At 41.9% G+C, this 1932-nt stretch overlaps 1 protein-coding gene across 1 annotated transcript in view; it reads left to right on the forward strand.

Annotated features, from left to right (window-relative positions):
* Positions 1-1932, forward strand: part of tbc1d14 (TBC1 domain family member 14) — a 96478-nt gene that overhangs the window by 30092 nt on the left and 64454 nt on the right. Inside the window, exon 5 of the mRNA XM_015393235.1 lies at positions 1130-1253. Coding sequence (XP_015248721.1) covers positions 1130-1253 — 124 coding nt within the window. The remainder of the gene's footprint in view (positions 1-1129; positions 1254-1932) is intronic.

Below are 1932 nucleotides of genomic sequence, written 5' to 3' on the forward strand. Positions count from 1 at the left end.
ACATGAAACATTTTTGATCTGATCAGGCCTTCAATCCGATTAGTTGTGTCCATGTAAACGTAGCTATTGTCGTTTCTAAGTAACCAATTTAGTGCTACTTGGTCCCAATGGAATTTCCCATTGGGAATCCACTAGCACTAAGTTGCTAACTGGTTAGCATGATGCTTCCGAGACACAGACCACAACAATCCTGCCCCCTTGATAAATGACCAAACGTATTCACTTTATTCACTCCTGTAAAGTCGGGCACCACTCGGGAGAATTCGGAAATGCAACAGTTGGAACATTTGCTTCCCTACGACTTTAATTACAGTAGTAGCCATTTAAAATTTCCCCACTTTCCTTGATGGGTCCTTAGCTGGTCTCCAACAGTTCCTGTTTAAACATCAGTCTTTGTACTAAAATGTTCTTTCGGTCATGATTTGTAGACATTAAGACCGAAAGAGAATTGTCGTCTCCTGGTCAGACCCTGTAATCCAGTGTAAGGGTGGAGTCGGAGTAAAGAAACATGCATGCCCAGGAGAAGGCCAGTGGATGGAAGTTGAAGGGAACTTTGCTGGGAGCTGTAGGGAAGTTGGCCAGGACATCCTATGAAGATTAGTTTGTTCGGTTTACACTTAAAACCACCTTAATTAACCAGCCAAAAGGTTCTGAAGATATTTAGTTATAAAACACCCTAACTGGTCTTATCCTTGTGTCATAAACCAAAGAGAGTAAATTGTTTTAAAACATTGAAGCTGATTCCTCCGGTCTGTATTTCCTCGCAGGCTGGATCGGTTATCCTGTATTAATTATAGAGCCTCTATGTGAGCCAGCTGCTAAGCTGAATAAGATCCCAAAATGAGATCTGCAGAGCAAACAGAGGTCATTGTTAGGAGCTTCTAAGCCATTATTTTCCCTGTCAGATTATATCATGCGTTTTATTTGAGCGTGTTCAGAATCTATTGAAGCTTTTAATTGATCGGCTCCTGCAGCTGCTTGTCTGTTTGTGAATGGTGTGATTGAACAATGCCGTGGAAACGGTTCTGCTACCTTTTTCATACAGAGGTTTGCTTCTTCCTCTCTGTTCATGCTGTTGGATGCTGACCCTTCTCACTAATTCACTTTCTCGATCCCTTCTTTATCTCAGGAACCTGTTTGCCAAGAAGGTGAAAGAAAGTCGACCCCCGGAGCAAAAGGATCCGGGTTGGAAGCTGTTTGGGAAGGTCCCACCGAGAGAAGGCGCCGTAAAGGATCCCAGGAAGATCCAAAAGGTCAGAAATGGAGGTTTTAATGATCCCATGACTAAAATATACTGAGACTTCATCAGAACTTTGGAACCTATGAGAAGGTTAAAATATGGAAAACTGGTCAGAGAAGAAACGTCTCCGAACCAGTCTAAAACATTGCAGTGAAAAAAAAAAAACTACTTCCTTTTCTGCTAGACATGCTTGAGAGATTTCTTTGCATCAGCAAACCTGATTTAAGACTATAAACCCCCTCCCTCATCTGTTTGTTAGCTTGTTCTAAAGAGCTCTGTAATTAAAGCATAAAGTTAGATCAAGTATCAGAAAATCCATATCATGGAGGATTAGCAGAGCTGATTCGACCCTTAAATCCTGCTCTGGAAAAAACATCCTCTATACCTTTCAGATGATCCTTTGTTGATATCGGACTGGTTGGTGTTATGCTACTTTCAGACCGGAAGCGCTGAAAGCAGCAAAAAAGCGTCTGCTGCTTCATTTTTGATGCTGGTACACATTAAGCTCAGACGCACCTCCAGAGCATCTTTAATTCTCCTGAAGCGCGTCCAGTAAAGTGTGTCCAGATGCGTCTGATGCTTCTGTTGCTCCTGCGTTTAATGGCAGAGAGCAGCTTTGCTATATTTGCTGTGATCAGTGAGTTAAAAAGTAGTTTTAATGTTTTCAAGTGAGAAAGTCCACCTGAAAACAT

This window comes from Cyprinodon variegatus, unplaced genomic scaffold (genome assembly GCF_000732505.1).
Source record: "Cyprinodon variegatus isolate N-32 unplaced genomic scaffold, C_variegatus-1.0 Scaffold631, whole genome shotgun sequence".
Classification (NCBI taxonomy): domain Eukaryota; kingdom Metazoa; phylum Chordata; class Actinopteri; order Cyprinodontiformes; family Cyprinodontidae; genus Cyprinodon; species Cyprinodon variegatus.